This window comes from Spermophilus citellus (genome assembly GCF_964194105.1).
Source record: "Spermophilus citellus genome assembly, chromosome: 8".
NCBI classification, from domain to species: domain Eukaryota; kingdom Metazoa; phylum Chordata; class Mammalia; order Rodentia; family Sciuridae; genus Spermophilus; species Spermophilus citellus.
In genome coordinates, this window is record NC_138189.1 from 103,441,483 (window position 1) to 103,465,120 (window position 23,638).

The 23,638-nt window shown below is 31.8% G+C and overlaps 1 protein-coding gene across 1 annotated transcript in view; it reads left to right on the forward strand.

The window, feature by feature from the left end:
- Positions 1–23,638, forward strand: part of SLC9B1 (solute carrier family 9 member B1) — a gene marked incomplete at both ends in the record, with an annotated part of 57,262 nt that overhangs the window by 17,606 nt on the left and 16,018 nt on the right. Inside the window, 3 exons of the mRNA XM_081304374.1 lie at positions 297–439; positions 1,492–1,619; positions 15,881–16,056. Of these exons, the coding sequence (XP_081160500.1) occupies positions 297–439; positions 1,492–1,619; positions 15,881–16,056 (447 nt within the window). The remainder of the gene's footprint in view (positions 1–296; positions 440–1,491; positions 1,620–15,880; positions 16,057–23,638) is intronic.

Below are 23,638 nucleotides of genomic sequence, written 5' to 3' on the forward strand. Positions count from 1 at the left end.
CTGTGGTGCCTTATTCTGGCCAAAGGGAAACTTTCCATGATCTGGCCCCTCCTGCTCCTTCTTCCATTCCCATCCTGTCCTTTATGATCCAGTAACAATGAATTACTTATATCACATTTAGACGTGTTGTTTCTTGTCTTCATTACTTTATTCATGCTGTCTCCTCTTTTTGTATATAACCTGCTCTTTATGCAAAGTAAAAAGAGACATGTTTTTAAAGAGGGGAGTGTCTGTTTTTCTCTCTTGGATAATTGAACTAAACCAGACATGCTTTATGTTCTTCCTTTCTTTTTTAGGGATGTTACTGGCTGGTTTTATGATCAGGAATATTCCATTCATTGGCAAACATGTCCAAGTACATAACACATGGTCTGCAACTTTAAGAAACACTGCCCTTACCATTATCCTAATACGAGCTGGTCTTGGACTTGATCCACAGGTAGATTTTCAAATGTATCTTGAATTATTTCAAATATTAGAGGCTGGTAGGAAAGAAAAAGAGACAGAATTTTTGTAATAGCTGTTCCAAATAGCAAACTAAGATAAAGAACAAAGACTTTGCAAAAGTACTGGCATCTTAATTTCTATTTCTAGTTATCATTATTACCTACATGAAGAGAAATCATTGCAATGTATGGTCTCTATTGGGGAGCATCTATAATTATTTACACAGAGAAATGTCTCTTATGCAGCCCTTGTATTACTTGGGAGGCTCTTCTATGGAGAACTATTTACTTTTCAGTTAATAAAGGAAAGGTCACCCTATAAAATGATTCTTTTTTTAAGGAGATTAAGAATTCAATAATATATTTGTTTCGTGACTTTTTCTCCATAGAGTATGTTCCTGTTTTGTTGTAAAAGCACATTTTAAAATTATTTCATAAAATATTATAATATGGGGATCATAAATCTTTTTGGCTTTAAGAAGATGACTATACATGCACATAATAGCAACTCAAATAAATGTGGAAAATGTATATGTTTAATGGAAATATTATCCCATAAACATAAATAATTATAGCCAGTGATAATTTTATTTTCCAATAGAAAATTTGAACCTCTGAGAAAATTGAAAAGTTCTCCTTTTTTAAATTAATTATAAACTTAAGTTATTTTTTTGGCATTTTGGTGTGTTCTATTTGTAAATATTAATTTAATCAAATAGTTAATTGCTAGATGGTAATTAATGGAAAACACCCATAGGATATTATCATTCTATCAAATATTAGGAAAATTGGGCAGTTAGAAAGATTAGATACTTAGTTATAAAATAAATAAATATTTTATAAAGTATTAAATTATTTATTATCCAATGTATGATGATATATAAAATTAGCTATATTAGAGTTTCAAGCCCAATAGAATGATCTGGCCAAATAAGATGCAGTATAGTAAAAGTTTATTACTCAAAAAACTCTCTAATTCAATGTTTGCTTAATACTTTCCTTTTTGACCTTTGTAAGTTTACTCAAATATTACTCTATATTTCAGGCTTTACAACATTTGAAAACTGTTTGTTTAAGATTGTCTTTCGGTCCATGCATCTCAGAGGCATGTGCAGCTGCTGTTTTTTCCCACTTCATTATGCAGTTTCCTTGGCAATGGGGATTTCTATTAGGGTAATTTTTTTCTTTTTTGCCTATGAAAATACACAGTTAATGATGGTTGGTTCAAAACTATTGAAATATTCAAAATATTGTATAAACAAGATCTTCATTAAAATTTGTTTTCATAAAGTAGATGACCTTGGAAATCAGTTGACCAAACACAGAGCCATGTCCCAAATCTATCATGTATTTGACAAACATTCATAGTTCTTAAATATGTAGTGCCATGGTAATCCACTTCATCAATTTATTCTTTCTTTTCTGTATTATAATGTATTTGTATATTTTATCCTATCTAATGGCCTCTTCCTCCTATACTATATGTATGTATGTATATATATATATATATATATATATATATATATATATATGCATGTGTATATATATGAGAGATATTTTTATAGTTATATATTTGTAATTTTTTAAAACTCCCATTTTTAAAAGCACACAAATAAAAACTCCCTAAATTCAATGCCCCAACTGCCTTTTTTACTATTCATCTACCTGATTGTCCCAATTCCTTAAATCTGTAAGCACTTTCTTATTGCCAAATCCAATGGATTTTTAAAATTAATTTGTATTGTTAAATGCCCAAATACATTTATCTTTTCTTTCTTTTTTTTTTTTTTTTTTTTTTTTTGCAGTGCTGGGACCCTTCAACCCTGCATTTACCTTTTTTGTTGTTTTTTTTGTTGTTGTTTTATTAGTTGCTCATGACAATACAATGATCTTGACATATCATACATTTGAATCAAATGCATTTACCTTTTGAAAAATTAGAACTTTACATATAAAAGTGAAGTACCCATTGACTATGCTATCAGTATATGAAATTGTAATGCATCCATATCCTCTCCAATGGTAGTGTTTATTTAATTTTAGTGTTTTTAAGAGAATGTGCAGTTATATCCTACTGCAGATTTATTTTATATTTACCTAACTATTGTCATTGTGCATCTTTTTATGTGCTAGAATATTTGTATGTCTTCTATGATGAAGTGTCAGTTCAAATCTTTTGCCAGTTTTTAAAATTATGTTCTTCATCTTCATGTTGAGTTTTAAATTACTTTTATATAAAGCCTTTTGTCTAATATGTGTATTGTCTAATATATTTTTTTTCTTCAAATGTGTGACCAATATAAATAAATTGACTAAAATAACAGAAATTTGTTTCTCACAGTTCTGGAAGTTAGAAGGCAAAATTTCTTCCTTTTCTAGTTCTCCTTTTTCTTCTATTCATTAAATATTGAAATGATTTAAGATCTAGTATCAGACCCTCTTTTTTTTCTTATTCTGACTCTGATTCTTCTCTTATATTGTAATGATTTCAAATCTATCTCCAAGCCTTTTATTTTCAAGTCCATAACTCAAGTCCCCTATATTCCTTTAACTATAGGAGACACATACTGAGAGCTCTAAGTGGGAACATCACATCAAAGTAGAGGATCATATCTTATGAGGTAGATGTCTAATCCTCAAAAACCAAAAGTGTTCATCTGAAGTTTTGTTACTGTTTCAAATTATGTGACAACAATTATCATTTTTTAGTCCTTACCATGTGCTATGCAATCTTCTGTGAGCTTTGTACATATTAATTCATCTTTGTAATGCTCATTTTAATCTCACATTATTCCAAACTAGAAAACTTAGAGAATGGTTAAATATATCACTTAACTTTGTAAGTAACTGAAATTACCTTGTAGCATGACTTCAGGGTTTACATTCTCAACCTTGTACTGAGACTATGAACATGTATGTAGCACTTTTGATAAAGGTGGCATTTCAAGTCAAGATAAGGAAGCTTTAGTTAAAAAGTATATTGGGATAACTGGAATATTATTTGAGAAAAATTAGGGTATTGTTAGGTTTTTTGCTTTATAGTACATGTCTAATGAACTAAAGACTTCAACATAAAATGCACATTTTTAAAAAGTATATTTTTGGGGGGGGGGTGCTAGGAATTGAACTCAGGGGCACTGAGCCAAATCCCCAGTCCTATTTTGTATTTTATTTAGAGACAGGGTCTCATTGAGTTGCTTCCTCACTTTTGCTGAGGCTGGCTTTGAACTTGAGATCCTCCTGCCTCAGTCTCCTGAGCAACTGGGGTTAGAGGTGTGTACCACCATGCCCAGCAAAAAAAAAAAAAAAAAAAAAATTCTTTTTGTAATAATTTTGATGATAGAGAGGTATTTTCTTTTTCCCAAAATCTGTTTATTTTAAATTGACAGATAAAATTATAAGTCTTAATCCTGTATAATATAATATTTTGGAATATATATGCATTATGTAATGATTAAATCTAATGAAAATATGCATTACCTCACATAGTTATCATTTTTATGGGGAGATGTAATATCCACTTTAGGATTAGTCATTAGTATAGTCCATCATAACTTTTTAATTCATTCCTTCTACCAAATTATGATTTTTTAACATTTCCCTAATATCCTTTCATTTTTTTTAATAGTGTTTCAAGAGAAGATTTAAATTTTGATTTATATTTTATTAGTTTTTCTTTTATGGTTTGGGCTATTTTTTAAAAACTTGCCATCCTCAACAGAAGTTATGTTAATTTTTATACTTTCTTCTGAAAGTTTCATAATACAAGCTTTTAAACTTAAGTGTATTACCCATTTCCAGTCAACTTTCATTGGATGCCATGAGATAAGAGTCAAGATTCATTTTTCCTATAATGCTATGAAGTTGTTATAATGACTTCCTCATTATATTATTTTAGCACTTCTGGTGAAAGCTAAATTGACTATATGTAGATGGACTTATTTCTATTCCATTGATCTAAAATGTCTAGACTTATATCAGTATCACATTTCTTGGTACTATTTCTTTAAAGTAAATCTTGATATTAGGCAATTTAAGCTCTCTAACTTTGTTATTTTTCAAGATTGGATTGTTGATTCTCAGTTCTTTTAATTTTAATATACATTTTAGGTAAGGTTAAGTTTTACAAATGAAAAAAGCTTGGATTTTTACTGTGATGGGGTTAAATCTACAGATCAATTTGAAAATAGTTGATTTACACAATATTAGGGTTTTTAATATGAATATGGTAAAATCAATTTATTTGAGCATTAATTTCTCTTGTAATTTTATGGTTTCATCATACAGGTCTTATACATATTTTATTAAATTTATTCCTAAGTAGTCTATGTTTTTTATATTCTTATATAGTGTATTGCTTTCTAGTTTACTTTCCAATTATTCATTGCTGTTCCATAGAAATGTAATTTATGATTATGTATGAAAGTGTGATTCTTATTACTATATAAGAGTGGATTTCCTAATTAAGTCTGGCAAGCTCTGTCTTTTAATTAGAGCATTTACACTTTTATATTTAATAAAATTATCAATTTTATTTGGTTTAAATCTGCCATCTTACTGTTTTCTATTTTCCTCATCTCTTCTTTGATCTTTTTTTACTCTTTCCACAATCTTTTCAATGAACTGAAAATCATTTTTCATTATTTCTACACTCCTGCTAGTGGAAACTCAAAAGATTTTTCATCCCTTTCTGGTTCTGTAAATTGCTGGAACTTTCTTTTTGTAGCACACTATCTCAAGTACTTTGCCTTAAAATTTTGTAAAATTTTATATGTTTTGCTTCTCCAAACTCTATTCTTTGTCTCCCCAACTTAGCAAGATAACCGGCTCTAGTTTCCTTCTACCACAGCTTTAAAATTGCTTGGAAGCAGAAAGTCTGAGCAATAGTAAAGTTGACTGCACTTGTTTCCCTGTTTACATTTCTAACAATCCTATGCAGTCTATTGCCCAATGTCTGAAAATAGTTGTTTCCTGTATCTTCTCTGCTTTTTTAGATACTTTCATCACTAGAGTGATTACAGAACTATGTTCTCTCATGGAAATAAGCAGATATCCTACCTCTGAATTTTAAAATTTTCTCTTTCATATGACTTGCCTTGCTAAATACCCATGGTAGTTATCAGATTAGTTCTTATATGAACATCCCACCTTCATATAATTAAATTTCTGTCTTTTTCTTACCAATATTTATACTGCTGTCTCTATTGTATTATGTTGGGTGGAACTTCCACTTCAATATTTAATATTAGTGCTGAAGGAAGAAAAGATCTCTATCTTTTTAAAAGATATTAATGAGAATACTTATAATACTTTATCATCTATATGTTTAGTATAGGATGGTGACAGATGCTATTTATTAGGTTAATTTTTCATGTGTTTGCTTGACAACAGAGTCTGTTTTAATTTTGGTACAGTTTCATCCTTTCAATTTGATAATGTAATAAATTACATTGGCAAATTTTCCTAGTGTAGAAGTATTCATGTTTTCACTTGTATAGTCATCCTTTTATATTATTTTAATAAATTAATAGATTTAATTTGTTCATATTTATAATGTTACCTTTAAGATTATAAATGAGATTGAGTTGTTTTTCCTCATGCCATTTCTGTTTATTCCATCTTTTAATACATTATTGTTATGCTATCACTGCTTCAAACTCCTTCATGTTGATACCATCCAGCATTTTGATATTAGTAATAAACTTTCTTTCTTTCTTTTTTTTTTTTTTTTTTTGAGGTGCTGGGGATTGAGCCCAGAGCCTTATGCATGCGAGGCAAGCACTCTACCAACTGAGCTATGTTCCTCCCTCCCTTTTTTTTCTTTTTAAAGTAAAAATTAACAGACATTATCAAGATACTGAATACCCTTAATTTGTATCTTTCTTAAAGCAACCTCTGAATTTCTTTATCCTCTTATTTGAGAACTTTCAACAAAATTATTGTTAATGTGGATCTTTATGTGACAATTTTTTGAAACCCTGAGTCCTTGCAAATAATTAAAATTGAATAATAAATTTCAATTAACCATAAACAAATAGCTATTAATTATTTAACATAAAATAACTTAAACCTTCATATTTGGATGGCTATTTGATTTAAAAATTATATGTTCCTGTGAATGGTGGCAATGCCTGTAATCCCAGTGGCTTGGAGGATCACAAGTTCAAAGCCAGCCTCAGCAACTTAATGAGACCCTTTCTAAAAATAAAACATAACAAGGGCTGAGGATGTGGCTCCCTGGTTAAGCAGCCCTGGGTTCAATCCTTGGTGCCAAAATAAAATAAAATTATATGTTCAAAGTCATTTTCCTTCAGCATGTTAAAATTATTCCTATTTTATTTCTTGTATCTAGCCTTTCTGTTGAAAAATCTGATATCACTTTAGTTCTTGCTTTTTGTAGATATTATTTATCTCTGAGATCTTTTATAATTTCCTCCATCTTTGATATTTTTAAATATTACAGTAAATTATTTAGAATTGGGTTTTTCCTTGAATCTCCTGTTTGATCCTTTTAGTCTAACATCTTTTCCTTTAAGGAAAATTTACTTCCTACTATTTTCTCAAAATACCCTCTTCTCTAATTTCATATAGTTGTAATCCTGGGACTATTATGATCTGTATATTGGCACATTGACTAGTCTTTTTGTATCCCTTATCTTGTACATTTTTAAATATTTTATCCTCTCCAGCTTTTTGCAGGGTGGGAAAGTTTCCTTTCCTCAATCTCATCTTTCAGTCCACTACTCCATTCCTCAGCTGTATTCATTATTCTAGTCTACTTGAACTATTATGGTCTTTATTTCAATGACATTTCTATACCAAATATTTAACTTTTTACTTTTTTATATTTTTTATTCCTTATTTTAGTATTGTTCTTACTTATCTTGATATGTTTATTATGCTTGTTTTAAATTCTTATTCCATTTCTTCTAATACTTTAACAAGCTGTAAAATCTGCCTAATTTGCTGTGTATATTTTAAAACTGTTATTATGTCACAAATATCTATGATTATTATATATTCCTGGTAAACTTTTAAAAATCAATATTAAGTTTACTTTTCTCTCATTTTAATGCTTATATATTTTGAATTATGCTTTGCCAAATATTAACATTACTCTGCTGCCATTCTGTCTGGAGTGGGATGATGTCTTAGTTTTGATTTGCATTTCTTTAATTGCTAGAGATGATTAACATTTTTTATATATTTGTTGATTGATTGTATATCACCTTCTGAGAAGTGTCTGTTCTGGTTTGGCCCATTTATTGATTGGGTTATTTGGTTTTTTGGTGTTTAGTTTTTTGAGTTCTTTCTATACCGTAGAGATTAGTGCACTATCTGATGTGCAGCTAGTAAAAATTTTCTCCCAAGCTGTAGGCTCTCTATTCATTCACCTCACTGATTGTTTCTTTTGCTGAGAAGAAGCTTTTTAGTTTGAATCCATCCCATTTATTGATTCTTGATTTTAATTCTTGTGCCACAGGAGTCTTATTAAGGAAGTAGAGGCCTAATCCGATAAGATGGAGATTTGGGCCTACTTTTTTCTCTATTAGACGCAGGATCTCTGGTTCAATTCCTAGATCCTTGATCTACTTTGAGTTGAGTTTTATACATGGTGAGAGATAGGGGTTTAATTTCATTTTGTTGCATGTGGATTTTCATTTTTCCCAGCACCATTTGTTGAAGAAGCTATCCTTTCTCCAATGCATGTTTTTGGTGCCTCTGTCTAATATAAAATAACTGTAATTATGTGGGTTTGTTTGTCTCTGTGTCCTCTATTCTGTACCATTGGTCTAATGGTGCCAATACCTTGCAATTTTTGTTACTATTGCTCTGCCAGTACCTTCCAATTTTTGTTACTATTGCTCTATTATTTAAGGTCTGGTATAGTGATGCCACCTGCTTCACTCTTCCTGCTAAAGATTACTTTAGCTATTCTGGGTCTCTTTATTTTTCCAGATGAATTTCATGATTGCTTTTTCTATTAAATTGTTAAAAATTGTTATTGAAATATAACTTAATGCTCAGACAAGTACAATGTACATAAATGTGTAATACAGTTCATTGCATAATTAAAAGGTAACTATTTACATAACCACCACACAGATAAAGCAATAGAACATTGCTAGAACCCCAGACCTGCCGTTATCACATGCCTCACAGTCACCTATCTTCCTCCACACAGATAATCACTTCACTAACTTTCAATAGTATAGTTTAGTTTGTTTCAATTTTGTTTTATATAAATGAAATCATGCAGTGTTTATTCTTTTGTGACTAGTTTGTTTCACTCAACATTATGTCTGAGATTGAACCATGTTATTGTGTATTAATGTATTCATTCATTTTCATTGTTGTATAATATGTCATTGTATGAATATGCTAAAGTTTATTTACTTATTCTATTGTCAATTTATATATTATGAATATTCTAGTGTATAGATCTTGGTATACATGTACACAGTTTTCTATAGACATAGAAAGGGAATGTTGATTCATATGGAAAATATGTAGTTCTATAGGTAGCTTGTCATATATTTTTGATATTCCTAATTTATACTCTCATCAGTAGTTGAGGAGAATTTCTGTTATTCAACATTCCCACCAACTTTGGAATCATTATAGTCTTTTTAAAATTTTTTAAGCCATTCTAATGACTATGTTATTTCTTTGGGATTTTTATTTGCATTTTCCTGATTTCCAATGAGGCTGAAAAATGTTGGTTCCAATTTATTTCCTATATTTGTAATGGAGTCTTGATTGTTTTTTCCATTGATTTGTAGAAGTAATTAAGATATTCTAGGTACATTTTTTTGGTGAAAAATGTTATAAATATCTTCCATTCTGCAACTTCTCTTTCACTCTCATTTAATGATAGAAAATTTTAGTTTTAATATAGTATAATTCATCAGTTTTCCAATTACAATTTTTTGTCATATTTACAAAATCATTCCTTATCCCCAAATTCAAAAATATTCTTCTATATCATCTTTTAGAGCTGAGTATATTGGCACAAGTCTGTAATCCCAGTTACTTGGGAGGCTGAGGCAGGAAGATTACAAATTTGAGGCCAGCCTCAGTAACTGAAAAAAATCCTGGCACAGAATAAATTTATAAAGGGTTGGGAATGTAACTCTCTGGTAAAGCATTTGTATAGCATGTGTGAGGCTCTAGGTTTAACCCCCAGTGCTGGGAGAAAAAAAAATGTTCTGGAAATTTTACTGTTTTATCTTTCACATTTAAATCTACAGTCTATCTTAAATTGACTTTCTGTTTTTGATATGAGGTAGGGCCAAATCCCTACCCTCCATGAATATCCAGTTAACCTAACACCATTGACTAAAGAATTATTCTCCCCATTTCCATTATTCTTAGTGTCACATTTGCCATAAATTGACTTTCCACATATGTATAGGTCTGTTTTTAGACTCTTCTTACCCAATAGTCTATTTTTCTATCCTCTGCCTTAATTATGGTAACTTTATAATAATTCTTATACAACAGAACTATCACTTTTGTGATCTTCAAAAGTGTCTTCTCAACCGGTGCAGTGGTGCATGCCTATAATCTCATTGGCTTGGAAGGCTGAGGCAGGAGGATCACATGGTCAAAGCCCAGTCTCAGCAACTTAGTGAAGCCCTAAGTAGGGCCTGAAAATAAAAAATAAAAATGGCTGAGGATGTGTTTAAGCACCTCAGGGTTCAATCCCTGTTGTTAAAAAAAAAATAGAGTATCTTCACTATTCATAGTCCTTTATATTTCCATATAAGTTAGAATTAATTTGTCTATTTCTGCCAGAAAAATAGTATTTGATTGAAATTATGTTGAGTATATAGGTCATTTGAGGGATAATTGACCCATTTACAATATTGAATCATTCAGTCTATGGTCTACCTATCACCATTTCTTAAACTTTTCTCTAATTTTTTTAAGGTTCTTTTTCCTATGTGTCTTGCAAATATTACACTTATTCCTAAGTAATTGACAGTTTGGGTGCTATTATAAATAGTAATTTAATTTTTCATTATATAATTTGTTGCTGGTATTTAGAAATATGATTTATTTCTTTTTATGTTGTTTCTGTTTCCAAAAGCCTTTCTATACTAACTTTTTAATTCAAGTAATTTTTTTTGTTTTAATAAGTTACACATGACGGTACAATGACCTTGACATATCATACATTTGAATCAGATGGGATATAATTTCTCATTATTCTGAGTGTACAGGTTGCAGAATCACATTGGTCATGCAGTCACGTATATACACACAGCAATAATAATGTCTGTTTCATTCTACTGTCCTTCCTTTCCCCCCTTCCTCTCCCCTCCCCTCTTATCACTTATTTCTAATTCAAGTAAATTTTTAAAGTTCCCTTTTATTCTTACATTTTGCTTCTATAAGATGATGATACAAATTTTCTGTTTGATTCATTATAGTGAGTTACATTGATTTTCTAAAGTCAAACATTCATTCATGAAATAAATCAAATTTAGAATTCATACTTTTCAACTTTCCTGTACCATTTGGTTTTATGTGTATAGGTATACATGTATATATGTATAATTTTAGATACATATATATGGTTAGTACCTAAAACAATTTTTATGTTTCCCTTCCACCATTATATGCACAATAACAACTCAGAGCTAATTTTTTTAAAAATTCAGAGAGATTGTCTTATAACTTGTCCCTTGAATCCACTGTAGGCCAATTTCATTTCATTTTTTTCAGTATGCTTTCTTTTACATTTTTTTTTTTACTTTTCTTAACTTTTTCTTGGACTAACAGCATTTTGTTTGTTGAACTTTGTTTTATTCCTTTAATATTTAGAAACTAGAAACTCATATTCTCAGGAATTACACACAATTATGGAAAACACATATAAGTTTAAAACATGTTTTCACTTTTTTCTACTATTTCATTCTCCCACCAGTTGATATAATCTAGAATTTTAGTCTAAGATTATTGTAAAGGTTTCTTTACAGCTAAATTTTTTAATAGATTTAGCAGTAAGTTTTGATGCTCATTCTGTTTTATATAATCATCACCATCATCCTCATGAGCTGGGGATGTGTCTCACTGGTAGAGTACTTGCCTAGAATGTGCAAGTGTCCTGGGTTCCATTCTTAGCATCCCCAAAATAATAATAATAACAATAATTATAATCATCATCATTGCAATTATTTATATAATGCTTGCCATATGTCAGACATTTGAAATACTTGATCATTATTAATTTACTTAATCCTGACAAAAAGTACATGCTATTATTATTCCTATTTTTCATGTAAATAAAGCAAAAAAGATATAATATGATTCTCCTATGGTCAAATATAACTAATAAGGTAGAAATGAGATTTGAAGCCACAACTATGACTCAGCTTAAAGCCCCACAGTCTAAACTATACTGCCTTTATCCTTCTTTCAGATATATATTTTTTATACTAAATTTTCTTCCTAATGAGTTGATCTCCTAGTTGCTTTAAAACTGATCATTAGGTGACACTTTTGTCTTTTGAATATCTGAAAATAGCTTTTATATAACTGAGTATTGATTGTAGTTGAAAATTTTTTCCCTAAATAATTTAAAGATATAACAGTTATCACTTTGCATTAATTTTGCCCATGAGAAATTCGTTATCAAACTAATTTTTAATTCCTCTTTTTAGGTAATATCTTTCTTTCCCTTTGGAAGTTGGTTTTCTGAATTTTTCTAACTATTTGTTTCTGGCTGCACTATATATGGTTTTTGGACAGCAACACTAGTTATTACCTAAAAGCCTATAGGAAATATAGAACCTTGGACCCAACCCCCCAGATCTTGTGAATCAGAATGTTCATTTTAACTAGATTCTTATATAATTTATATGCATTCTAAATCTTTAAGATTATTTGAACATTAATGTTTGAAAATAATAATCTCAGACAAGTCTTCTTCTTTAGTGAAATATTTCAACCATGTAGAAGAGCAGAAAGAATAATATAATGAAGACCCAAATACCCTTAACTTAGGCTTAACAGCTCATGAAGAAAGTAAATTACAAACATGATGATATTTCATCCCTATGTTCTTTAGTATTCATCTCTAAAAGCTAAGGGCATTTGTCTAACTAAATTCACAATAATTACTTAACATCTTTAGGTAGGTCTTTATACAATTTGTTCCACATAATATTTGGAGAGATTTTTTTTTTAAAGAGAAAGATTCCTTTTTTTAAGAGAGAGAGAGAGAATTTTTTAATATTTATTTTTTAGTTTTCAGTGGACACAACATCTTTATTTTATTTTTATGTGGTGCTGAGGATCAAACCCAGCGCCCCGCACATGCCAGGCAAACGTGCTACCGCTTGAGCCACATCCCCAGCCCTGGAGAGATCTTTTAATCAGAGAATTGTTATAGGTACTTTTTCAGCTCTTGGTTATACCTTTTAAAGATTTTAGTATACTTTATCTCTCCAACCCTCTCTTATTATGTCCTTTTTAACTCTCTCCTCTGTGCCTATTAAGATATATGAGTGTATGTATTTCATTTGTTTATTGTTTTGTAGTCCATACTAGAAAATTCTATGCTCCATCTTCCAGCTTATTAACTTATTCTTCAGGTATGCCCATATCACCTATTTTTTTATTTTGACAATTGATTGTTTGTTTCGAAGGATTATGATTAAAATTTATGAAAAAGCACAATTTATAATAGCTAAGCTATAGAACCAATCTAGATGTCCACCCACAGATGAATGGATAAAAAAAATTATGGTATATATACACAGAGGAGTATCACTCAGCCATACAGAAGAATGACTTTATGATAGTCTTTGGTAAATGGGTGGATCTGTAGACTCTCATGCTCAGTGAAATAAGCCAATCCCCCCAAAATCAAAGGTCGACTATTCTTTCTGATATGTGGATGCTAACCCAGCATAAAGCATGGAGGGAAAAGAAAAGTTCAGTGGATTAGAAGTTCAGTGGAAGAGAAAGGGGAGTGTAGGGAAGGGAGGGAGAATAGGAATAGGAAAGACAGTGAAATGAATCTGACATAACTATCCTGTGTACATATATGAATACAACACGGTGAATCCCAACACTGTGTACATTCCACAAGACTGGGATGCTAATTAGAATACAATATATTTAATGCTTACATCAATACATAAAAATAGATTCTACTGTCATGTATAACTAAAAAGAATAAACATTTTTTAAATGTAAAAAAAATTATGACTAGATTCAGTATATTTTCATTATTCTGAGGATATTTACATTTATTCTAAAGTCTTGTTCTGGTTTATCTTTAAAGTATATCTCTTAAACAAGATATAAATTTTTCCACTTATTAAAAATAATACTTCAATTCAGAGTGTTGTGTTTCCTCTTAATATTTGGTGATATTTTAATGGGTGCTTACATGTATGTTTGAGACTTTGTATTAACTTGTGGTTACCCTCTGTGCTATTGCCATCTTACAGAGAATAGGCCAATTCTGCTACCAAGAGAGATAATTAAATTTCCTGAAGCAAAGGCTGAGATTAGGATTCTTATGCAAGTTATTTTTTGAGGAAACCAGTGAAGGAAATGAAGGAAGCCAGATAGGACTGGGGGAAATCAAATGGTCCCAAACTTTGCTACACATTAAAATCACCTGGGGAACTTTTAAAAGTTACAGCTTTTCGAGGAGTGATGTCAGCAGAATAGGAAGCCCCAGGCTCTCCTTTACCCACAAAGACACCAACTTCACAACAATATATGGACCACATTGCTCTTGTGAGAACTCCAGAAGCCACTTGAGGGGTTACAGTGTCCCAAGCAAATGCAAAACTGAGAAGAGATGAATTGGAGAGGTTAGGAAATTCTGGTGTGTTTAACCACCATAACCCATTCGCCTCCCTGCACAGCTTGGAACAATTGGGAGAAAACTCACCTCCCAGTTTCTCCCTGAAGAGGGAAAGAGAAAGGTGGAACATGCGACCTATGTTTTGACTTTTCAGGGGATGTCCAAGAGATTGATTTCTATATCACTGACTGGGAGCACTGATGGAAAAGGAAGTGAAACACTTTGGATACCTGAGGTCCACTGTAAACAAAGGTAAGTCCTGCAGGTTACTAGAGCACCAGGGAGATTACAGGTCCACAAAGAAACATGAGGGGACGCTCCAGAGTAAAACAAAGGTGACTTCTTCAGCTGAGAGATAACACACGCAAGACCAGAGAACATGCTTCCCCAGATAGATTTATGAGGTCCCCACAAGTTATAGATGGACTGATCGGTCAAGTTCTTTATCTCCAAAAAGACTGTCCGTAAAGGCTGGGAGAGGTAGCTGTTTTCCAAAATGCACAAATTTCAAAAGAGACAACAAAGCATACAAAGAAAAAGGAATTCACAGCTCAATCAAAGCAATGAATTTCCAGAAACCAACTAATCAAAATAATCATCATAAAAGTCCTCAATGAACTATAAAAGAGAATACACACAGACAACTAAATGAAATCAGAAAAGGGTACATGAACAAAATTAGAATACCAACAAAGAGATAGAACCATAAAAAAAAAGAGCCATACAGAAACTCTGGAGCTGAAAAAAAAAAAATAGTAACTGAATTTAAAAATACACTAAATGGGATCCACAAACTACTGGATCAAGCAGAAGAATTGATGAACTTGAAGACATATCATTTGAAATTACCAAGTTGAAGAAGCAAAAAGAAAAATAAATGAAAAAGAAGAAAAACAGAGCCTAAGGGGCTTATGGAATGCCACTGAAACTTGTAAATCTTCAATAATAAAAACAAGCAGTGTGGTACTGACATAGACACATAGATCAGTGGAACAGAATAGAGAGCCCAGAATCAAGCCCTCATAAATAGGAAAATGTGATCTTTGACAAGGGTGGTAGGAATGGTGTGGAAGGTAGATTTGTTCGGCTGTTCTTATGGTGGTACTTCAAATAATCACTTGGTCTCTTCATAGATCTTCCTGCTCCAGCATCTACCTATTCTGGCCTTGGAGCACCTTTAAAAGTACACCATATCTTTGGTAGCAGTCTTTGTTTATATACATTTTGGCTTATGGTTTCCCTTTTAAATCCTAAACTGTATCTTACCTTGCTGGAAAATGGATAGTTTTGTGTCCATTTAGGAGTCCCCTTTTGTTTTCTAGTTAGGTTATAGATTTTCATGTTTATATCTTCACATGAAAGAATTTAGGGACAGAGGGAGAGCTGCAATTTGTGCTCAGTCCAGTATCTCTAGAAAATTTTAACCAGCACTAAAGATCTTATGGACAGCCTTATCACCATTAAGTGATTTTCATTCAAAAGCAAGAGGTTTTTTTTTTTCATATGAAATTGTTAAAAAGGTTAATATATTTCTTGTAAAGTTTACATAAAACACTTGCTAAAAGCACATTTTAAAAACTGGTTTTCAAAGTCTTTCTTTCAGTTTTGTACTAGGTGCTGTCTCTCCTGCTGTTGTTGTTCCTTCCATGCTGCTTTTGCAAGAAAAGGGATATGGCATTGAGAAAGGCATCCCAACCTTACTAATAGCTGCTAGCAGTTTGGATGACATCGTGGCTATCACTGGGTTCAACACATTCTTGAGCATAGTCTTCTCTTCAGGTAAACAACACAGCAACTGCCGTGGCATTCCCATCTTTTTTTTTTTTTTTTTTTTGTAATTCCTTTAAGCATACTTTCTGACTTTACTTCTTCATTTATTAACCAAGACTTTTCAGTCTCACATCTTTTATATTCTTTGTAGAAAGTTCATTCTAACCCAAGGAAGAAATTTCAGTGATTTGAAAAACTACTACTTAACAAAAGATTTTATTTTAATCATTAAACATTTCAATTAATTTGATAATCCATATTATTACTATTTATCTGCTTATGATGCTTTGGAATTTCATGATAGTTTTCATTAAGAAAAAGTAATCAGCAGTATTATTACTACTACTAATATCTTAATAGGGGTATTTTTAAAATGTAACTTTTTATCATTCTAATAAATCATTAGTTCTACTATTAAGACAATTTAAACATAAAAAGCCAGGACAACCATGTGCCTTGGTTTGGTAATGATGGGACAAGATCCTACTACACAGTTCTGATTCCCAGGGTGGTATCAGGTCTCAAAGGTTACTGCAGAAACGTGAAAGTAAGAATTTGTACATTTATTATGCTTTAATTATCTATAGTGTTTGAAATTCAGTCTTCTGTATTACTGAAACATTAAAATATGTTTTATGTTAAAAAGTAATAAAGAGCTGAAGTTATAGTGCTGTATGCCTATAATCTCGGCTATTTAGGAAGCTAGGGCAGGAAGGCCATTTAAGCTCAGGAGTTCAAGGCCAGCCTAAACAACACAGTAAGATGCTCTCAAAAAAATAGTAATAATAATAAAATAATATAAATAAACAGGGAGAAAAAAGATAGATTAAAAATTTTTCCATCTGACCTTTTGATGTAAAACTACCCAGACTTCTCCCTTCACTTCTGTTCTGTTCTCTTCTTTCCCTGTTTTGCCCTCCCAGTATTTTCATAAAAATTATTGAACACTGATAATACATTCTTGTCACCTGAGTTGTTTTTCAGTTAACTATATTATTACAAGCATGTTTCTTTTCATAGAGAATATATAATACATGTATTTTCATGTCCTTTTAATGGTTACATAATATTCAGTGGCCTGCATCAGAATTATTTAACCTATTCAAAATAGAAGTTGATTCCCATGTTTACCATTAAAATAATGCTTGGTACTTAATCTTAAAATTTCTTAAAGTTGAATTGTTGGTATAAAAATGTATATAGTTATAACCTTTTTGAAACGAATTGTTAATAAGTCCTACTACGCACATAAGCTTGCCATTTTGTCTTTTCAAAACTAAGTATTAGAGCCAACTATAGTGTCATGCACCTCTAGAGTCAGCTACTTGGGAGGCTAAGGCAGGAGAATCACTCGAACGCAGGAGTTTGAGGCCAACCTGGATACAATAAGGAGATACTATCTTTAAAAAATAATATATAGTACTAGTCTTTTCCATTTTTGCTAATTTGACAGGTGATAGGTGAAAGTAGGATCTCTTTAAATAAGTACTTTAAATACTTTATGTACTGGTGGTGTTAGACAAATGTTTATGTTTATTGGTCATTAGCATTTTGGAATGTTTTGTAAATTGCTTTTTTTGAAAATTTTTTGCCTATTCCTTATAGATGTGTTCATCTTTTGTTCTTGTTGATATATCAAGATTTGGCATAAGTAGAGCACTGTGGTGCAAGCCTCTAATCCCAGCTACTTGGGAGACCTAGGCAGGAAGATCGAAAGTTCAAGGCTACCCTCAGGAACTTAGCAAGACTCTGTCTCAAAATACAGAAATTTTTAAAATTTGGAGATGTAGCTTAATAGTAGAGTGCCCCTGGGTTCAAACCTCAGTAACACACACACACAAACACACACATACACACACACACACACACACACACACACATTCTGCATAAAACTAATAACAATAACCTTTGTTTTATATGCTATAGTTTTCCTATTTATTGTTTTATATGCTATAGTTTTCCTATTTATAGCATGTCATTCAGATATTATAAATTTTTAATTGTGAATTCTGGCAATATTTTTTCATGATTTGTATCAGCCATTCCTTCTAAAAATATTTTTTGTGTTCCTCTTCCATTATGTTAATTACTGTGCCAAATACTGAGGATAAACAGTGAACAACAATATTTGTTTCTATTGAGAACTTTCTTAGTACTTGTAAGTTCCATATTTCCACTTATTTACAGGTAAGGAAATGAAAGAACAGAGGTTAGGTAACTTACTCAAGGTCACAGATCTACTAGGTGAGGGAGCCAAGATATAAATCTAATGGTCTGATTCCAGAGTAACACCTATTCTGTGCTATACTATACTGTCTCCTGACAGCAAATAGACATGTCCATGTTCTGAAGAAACTTATCTTTAAAAAATATTGCAAATATGATAAATAATATGTAGTATAGGGTGCTGGAGGAACATATCATAGGAGACCAAACCTAATTTGTAGAGAACTAAAGACCATGAAAAAACAAGCAGATACATGTTTAAACATTCCTTTTCAACTTTATGACTTTTTAAGGACTTTGAAGGTTTTATTTTATTTTTTACATTAAATCTTCAGTACAATAATATTTTGAAACATGGCAGATATTGAGATCTAACTTTATTTTTAGTCCAACATCAAGGTGAGGTACAGACAATCTGCATGGGCACTACAAGAATATAGGGAAGAAACTGTAATATCTCAGATCCACACTGCAAGAAAGAAAGACTCATAGACAACATGAAAAAACAAGGGAGGAAAATGCCCCAAACAAACCAGAAAACTATAATAACAGAATCTATGGACAGTGAAGTTAATGAAATATCAGAGAAGGAGTTCAGAAGGTTAATAATTAAAATGATCTGTGAATTAAAGAATGACCTAAATAAGCAAATATAGGCAAAAATCGATCACTCCAACAATGAAATAAGAGAGCAAATACAGGTAGCAAAAGATTACTTTAAGATATAGATACAGACTCTGAAAAAAAACAATCAGAAATCCTTGAAATGAAGGATACAATAAATCCAATAAAAAACTCAATAGAAAGCATAACCAACAGAATAGATTACTTGAAAGAAAGAACATCAGATAATAAAGACAAAGTATACAATCTGGAAAATAAGTTGATCACACAGTGAAGATATTTAGAAACCATGAACAGAACATCTAAGAATTATGGGACAGCATCAAAAGACCAAATATAAGAGTAATTGGAATAGAGGAAGGCACAGAGTTTCAAACCAAAGGAATGCACACACAATCTCTTCAATGAGATAATATGAGAAAATTTCCCAAGCATGAAGAACAAATTGGAAAACCAAATACAAGAGGCTTACAAGACACCAAAATACAAAATTACAACAGATCTACACCAAGGCACATTATAATGAAAATGACTAACATACAGAATAAGGATAGACTCTTAAAAGCCTCAAGATAGAGGAATCAGATTGCACATGGGAGAGACCAATTTATATCTCAGCAGATTTTTCAACCCAGACCCTCAAAGCCAGAAGATCATGGAACAACATATACCAAGCTCTGAAAGAAAATTGGATCCCAACCAAGAATCTTATATCCAGCAAAACTAAGTTTTAGATTTGATGATGAAATAAAACCTTCCATGGTAAAATTAAAAAAATAGTTAAAAGAATTTACAACTAGGGCTGGGGTTGTGGCTCAGAGGAAGCGAGCTTGCCTAGCACCACATACAAATAAAATAAAGGTATTGTGTCCACCTGCAATTAAAAAATAAATGTTTTTTTAAAGAATTTACAACTAGAATGCCTACACTACAGAACATCCTCAGCAAAATATTCCAAGAAGAGGAAGTGAAAAACAATGATGCAAATCAGCAGAGGAAGGGATTACACTAAAGGAAAATCTAATCAGAGGAGAAACTAAGTTACAATAAATACCAAAAATAAAATGGCTGGGAATACAAATCATGTGTCAATGTCTCAATAATAACCCTGAATGTTAATGGCTTAAACTCACCAATCAAAAAACATACACTAGCAGATTGGATTGAAAACAACAACAGCAACAACAATATCCTGCCTCTAAGAGACTCATCTCATAGAAAAAGTCATCCACAGACTGAAGGTGAAGGGTTGGGAAAAATCATACCACTCACATGGACTGTGGAAGCAAGCAGGGGTTTCCATTCTCGTATCAAATAAAGTAGACTTCAAACTAAAGTCAATCAAAAATGATAAAGAAGGAAACTACACACTGCTCAAGGCAATCTTACACCAACAAGACTTAATAATTATAAATATATATGCCCCAAACAATGGAGTATCTACATTCATCAAACAAACTCTTCTCAAATTCAAGAGTCAACTAGACCACAACACAATAATTTCAGCTGACTTTAACACACCTCTTTCAATACTAGATAGATCTTCCAAACAAAAGCTGAACAAAGAAACTATAGAACTCAATGATACAATCAATAACTTAGACTTAACTGAAATATATAGAATATTTCAACCTTCAGTGAGAGACTATACTTTCTTCTCAGCAGCACATGGATCCTTCTCTAAAATAGACCACACTATGCCACAAAGCAACTCTTAGCAAATATAAAAAAGTAGATACTACCCTGCATTCTATCAGATCATAATGGAGTGAAATTAGAAATAAATGATAAGGGCTGGGGATGTGGCTCAAGCAGTAGCGCGCTCGCACCACATACCAACAAAGATGTTGTGTCCTCCGAGAACTGAAAAATAAATATTAAAAATTCTCTCTCTCTCTCTCTCTCTCTCTCTCTCTCTCTCTCTCTCTCTCTCCCCCCTCTCCTCTCTCACTCTCTCTTTAAAAAAATAAAATTAAATAAATAAATAAATAAATAAAACATGGAGACATTTAAAAAAAAAGAAATAAATGATAAAATAAGAAATAAAATTCATTCCAACACCTGGAGACTAAATAATATGCTACTGAATGAACAATGGGTTGCAGAAGATATCAAAGAAAAGATTGAAAAATTCTTAGAGGTGAATGAGAACACAGATACAACATATCAATCTCTGGGACACTATGAAAGCAGTTCTAAGAGGAAAGTTCATTGCATGGAGTTCATTCCTTACAAGAAGGAAAACGTCAACAAATAGATGACTTAGCATTACATCTCAAAGCCCTAAAAAAAAAATCAACACCAAAAGCTGAAGAAGAAAGGAAATAATTTTAAAATCATAGCTGAATGAAATTAAAAAAATTGACAGAACAAAAAATTGGTTCTTTGAAAAAATAAATAAAATTGACAGACCCTTTAGCCTTGCTAATGAAGAGAAGGAGAGAGAAAACTCAAATTACTAACATACATGATGAAAAGGAAATATCCCAACAGACACTACAGAAATACAGAAGATAATTAGAAATTACTTTGAAAACTTCAATAAAATAGAAAATATCAAAGGCATAAACAAATTTCTAGAGTCATATAATTTGCCCAAATTGAATCAGGATGATATACACAATTTAAACAGATCAATTTCAAGTGATGAAATAGCAGGCACCATCAAAAGTCTATCAACCAAGAAAATCCTAGGACCGGATGGATACACAGCCAGTTCTACAAGACCTTTAAAGAAGAACTAATACCAATACTCTCCAACTTATTTCAGGAAATAGAAAAAGAGGCAGCACTTCCAAACTCATAATAACACCCTTATTCCAAAAGCAGGCAAAGACACATCAAATAAAGAAAACTTCAGACCAATATCTCTAATAAATATAGATGCAAAAATTCTCAATAAGATTCTGGCAAATCGAATACAAAAATATATCAATAATATCGTGCACCACAATCAAATGGGATTCATCTCAGAAGTGCAAGGTTGGTTCAACATATGGAAATCAATAAATGTAAATTCATTACATCAATAGACTTAAAGATAAGAATCATATGATCATCTCAATAGGTGCAGAAAAAATCATTTGACAAAATACAACACCCCTTTATGTTCAAAATACTAAAAATATTAGGGATAACATGAACATATCTCAACATCATAAAGGCTATCTATGCTAAGCCCCAGGTCAACATCATTCTAAATGGAGAAAAAATGAAGGCATTTCCTCTAAAAACTGGAACAAGACATGGAAGCCCTCTTTCTCCACTTCTACATAACATAGTTCTTGAAACACTGGCCAGAGCAATCAGCCAGATGAAAGAAATTAAAGGGCTACACATAGAAAAGAAGAAAAATTGGCACTATTTGCTGATGATATGATTCTATACCTAGAAGACCCAAAAAGTTTCACCAGGAAACTTCTAGAACTAGTAAATGAATTCAGCAAAGTAGCAGGATATAAAATCAACACCCATAAGTCAAAAACATTTCTGTATATCAGTGATAAATTCTCAGAAATGGCAATGAGGAAAACTACCCCATTTACAATAGCCTCAAAAATAAAAAATACTTGGGGAATCAACGAAAGAGGTGAAAGATCTATATAATAAAAATTACAGAACCCTAAAGAAAGAAGTCAAAGAAGACCTTATAAAATGGAAAGATCTACCTTGCTCTTGGAGAGGCAGAAGTAATATTATCAAAATGACAATACTTCCAAAAGCAATATACAGACTTAATCCAATTCCAATCAAAATTCCAATGGCACTCCTCATAGAAATAGAAAAAGCAATCATGAAATTCATCTGGAAAAATAAGAGACCCAGAATAGCTAAAGCAATCCTTAACAGGAAGAGTGAAGCAGGCGGCATCACTATACCAGACCTTAAACTATACTACAGAGCAATAGTAACAAAAACAGCATGGTATTGGCACCAAAACAGACTGGTAGACCAGTGGTACAAAATAGAGAACACAGAGGATAACCCACATAAATACAGCTCTCTCCTACTAGACAAAGGCACCAAAACATGCATTGGAGAAAAGATAGCCTCTTCAACAAATGGTACTGGGAAAACTGGAAATCCATATCCCACAAAATGAAATTAAACCTCTATCTCTAACCATGCACAAAACTCAACTCAAAATGGATCAAGAACTTAGGAATACAACCACAGACCCTGCATCTAATAGAAGAAAATGTAGGCCCTAATCTCCATTATATCAGGGCCAGGGAAGGTATGTGATTCCGGGGTACACCCTCAGAGACCCACCTCCTCTAAGCATTCCCCACCTGCCTAGCGTTACCACCCTGTCCATTCAAACCTGAATAGACTGATTAGATTGCAGCTCTTAACAATCACAGTGGCTTTACCTCTGAATATTTCTGCAGAAACAGGAGCTTTTAAGGGACACCTCAAATCCAAACCATGACACTGTAGTTGTTCTTGCTATTATTGAAAGTAGACTATTAAAATTTCCTACAATTCTGGCATGGCTAGTTCTTCCTTCAGTTCTCTCAAACTTAGCTTCATATATTTGGATGCTCTGCTTCTAGGTACATTTATATTTATAATTGTTGTATTCCCCATGAATTGGCCTTCTAATCATTATATAAAGTCCTCATCTCTTATAGTAGCATGTGACTTAAGGCTTATCTTGTTTATTATAAGTATGAACACCTCTGTCCTTTTTTGGTTACCATTTTATTTGGAATATCTTTTTTTTCATCCTTTCCCTTTC